This window comes from Sinocyclocheilus rhinocerous, unplaced genomic scaffold (assembly GCF_001515625.1).
Source record: "Sinocyclocheilus rhinocerous isolate Xijiao unplaced genomic scaffold, SAMN03320098_v1.1 scaffold2302, whole genome shotgun sequence".
NCBI classification, from domain to species: domain Eukaryota; kingdom Metazoa; phylum Chordata; class Actinopteri; order Cypriniformes; family Cyprinidae; genus Sinocyclocheilus; species Sinocyclocheilus rhinocerous.
The window spans coordinates 413,429-415,720 of record NW_015633527.1 but is presented as its reverse complement, the minus strand read 5'-3'; the positions used below and the strand labels follow the sequence as shown (position 1 = coordinate 415,720).

The following is a 2,292-nucleotide window of genomic DNA, read 5'->3' as shown; positions in this document are numbered from 1 at the left end:
ATATCAAAAAAAAAAATATATATATATATATATATATATATATATATATATGAATTAAAATTGAAATATGACTGAAATATGTAAGTTTTTTTTCTTGTTTTGTTTAAATATTATATTTGCCTCATTTAATACTTTACTTTAGAAGCTACAGAAGATACTTCCCAGAAGACGAAATAATTACAATTCCCCCTGATCTTCAAAATTCAAAAAGTTTTCACCCACTGGCCCCTAATCCATTGTGTTTCTTGCTGGAGCATCAGTGAATGTTTGTAATTTTTGTAATGTCTGCAGCTGTGTCTTTATCACAAATAGTATGATATAAACAACTTATTGTAATATAAATGACAGTTGTCATTTGTGACATTCTGTTACAGTAAAGCAGGGGTTCTCAATGCTGGCCCTCGAGGTCCAGTTCCTGCAGACTTTAGCGCCAACCTTGATCAAACTCACCTGCCTGTAACTTTCTAGTGATCCTGAATACATTCCTTTATTACATTTTTTGTAAAACATTACAAATATTTTCAATAATATATAATTATACAAAACACATACCATATTCCTTGTTATTTTTTCGAGATTTATTTATGTTTACATTGGAGACAACATCATTGTGAAAACCATTTATAAGAAGTAGCCGCTGATTAATTTTTGAGCAAGAAATGAAATCAGTCTCAGTTGGCCTGACTACAGACACCCTTATGACAGGCTTCACAGTGAGCAGTTTCATGCGGCCCATTAACTCTGCCAATAAACACTGAGGATCTGTTCGTTTCACCCAGGTTATCTCTGTAGCATTTCACACGGATATTTTTAACCAGTCTCTCAACCAGCACATCAATGTTTTCCACTGGGAAGTTTGGATCCTCCCACTGAGCTTCGGCACATCTCCTGCACTTCTGTTTGAAGCGTCGCACTTTAATGGTTCCCCGATTCCTTGCAGTGTTCAGGTGGAAATGAAACAGCACCCGCACTCTTTTAGACCCCCAGGTTTTTCTACAAAGAGAACACCTGAACCTACAAATGAAATGGAGAATGGATGGTTTAGTGCACTCTATACTGATACTTCTAGGACCATTCATTAGTACAGTGTGTCTGATATTTTAATGATTAATTGATATATCTTTTATTTTACCAGGTTGGCAGTATTTATGTTGTTGTTGATTAAGTCTCCATTTAATAGTTGTGAGGCAGGGAATGACTGCATATGGTCATGTGCATGTTTATGGATATTGCATTCATGACACATAAACTTGAATTTAGATTCTTTACATTTAATTTATAACATTTTAACACAGGGAATCAACAAAATATCCCACAAAGTCGCCTATTTTAGCAACTGGCTTAGCCTTTAATTGTTTGTTTAAAAATGGTAACATTAACAATGAAAAATACATCTAAAGCATTTATTAATCTTAATGTTAATTGCAACATTTACTAATACATAAAACCAAAAGTTGTATTTGTTAATGCACATGAGCTTACATGAACAGTGGTATTTTTATTAACTAACATTAACAAAGAAATATATAAATACTGTAACTAATGTACGGCTCATTGTTAGTTACTGTAGTAAAGTGTTACCGAGTTGTTTTTACAAATCTCAACATTTTTTCTTATAGACCATCAAGTCACTCCTTACTTTATGTTGTCAAGCAGTTTCTTATGAATATTAACTCTAAAAAGGGTGACGTATCGTGTGGGGATACAAGCATTTGAGATGCTGTGGGGAGAGGCAGGGAAAGTGTATAGGTCCCATTTCTTGGTTTATTGTTGAAAGGGTGTTTGTTGTGAATATTTAGATCTGGTCACTTTGTTCATACATTCTTTGTTGAGCTCACAGGCAGCATTTAAAAACAACATGACCACCTGTAGTGGGCAATCTGCTGACCTTCAGATAAATGTTGATATATTTCACATATTTTCAATATTTGGAGGGGACTTAGATGTTTAAATAGTTGTTGTTAAGCGTTAGCTTATTACGTTTATGTTGAAATTTTATGAATTAAATTTTTACATTTTTCATAATCTGTAAATGATTGCATCACCCCTTTGGGAGTATAAATTAACTGAAAAAAAAAAAAGAATGCTTGTTTGGCAAAAACATTTTAGCAACATATTTAAAAACTTTTATTCTCTCATTACTTAAATTAAACATTCTTTGTAAAAGTCTGTTGAACACTAAGTATAATGCCTATTTATGAATATAGTAGTCTACTCTATCAATATTTAATATGCAAATTTCTTGGGCCTATAAATTATCAATATGATCAAAACTTTGCATTCTTTTTTTTT

At 32.4% G+C, this 2,292-nt stretch overlaps 1 protein-coding gene across 1 annotated transcript in view; it reads right to left on the bottom strand.

The window, feature by feature from the left end:
- Nucleotides 1–639: 639 nt before the first annotated feature.
- The window catches only part of LOC107744198 (receptor-transporting protein 3-like), a 4,869-nt gene continuing 3,216 nt past the window's right edge, over nucleotides 640–2,292 (bottom strand). Inside the window, exon 2 of the mRNA XM_016557721.1 lies at nucleotides 640–1,014. Within this exon, the coding sequence (XP_016413207.1) occupies nucleotides 672–1,014 (343 nt within the window). The 3' untranslated portion in view covers nucleotides 640–671. The remainder of the gene's footprint in view (nucleotides 1,015–2,292) is intronic.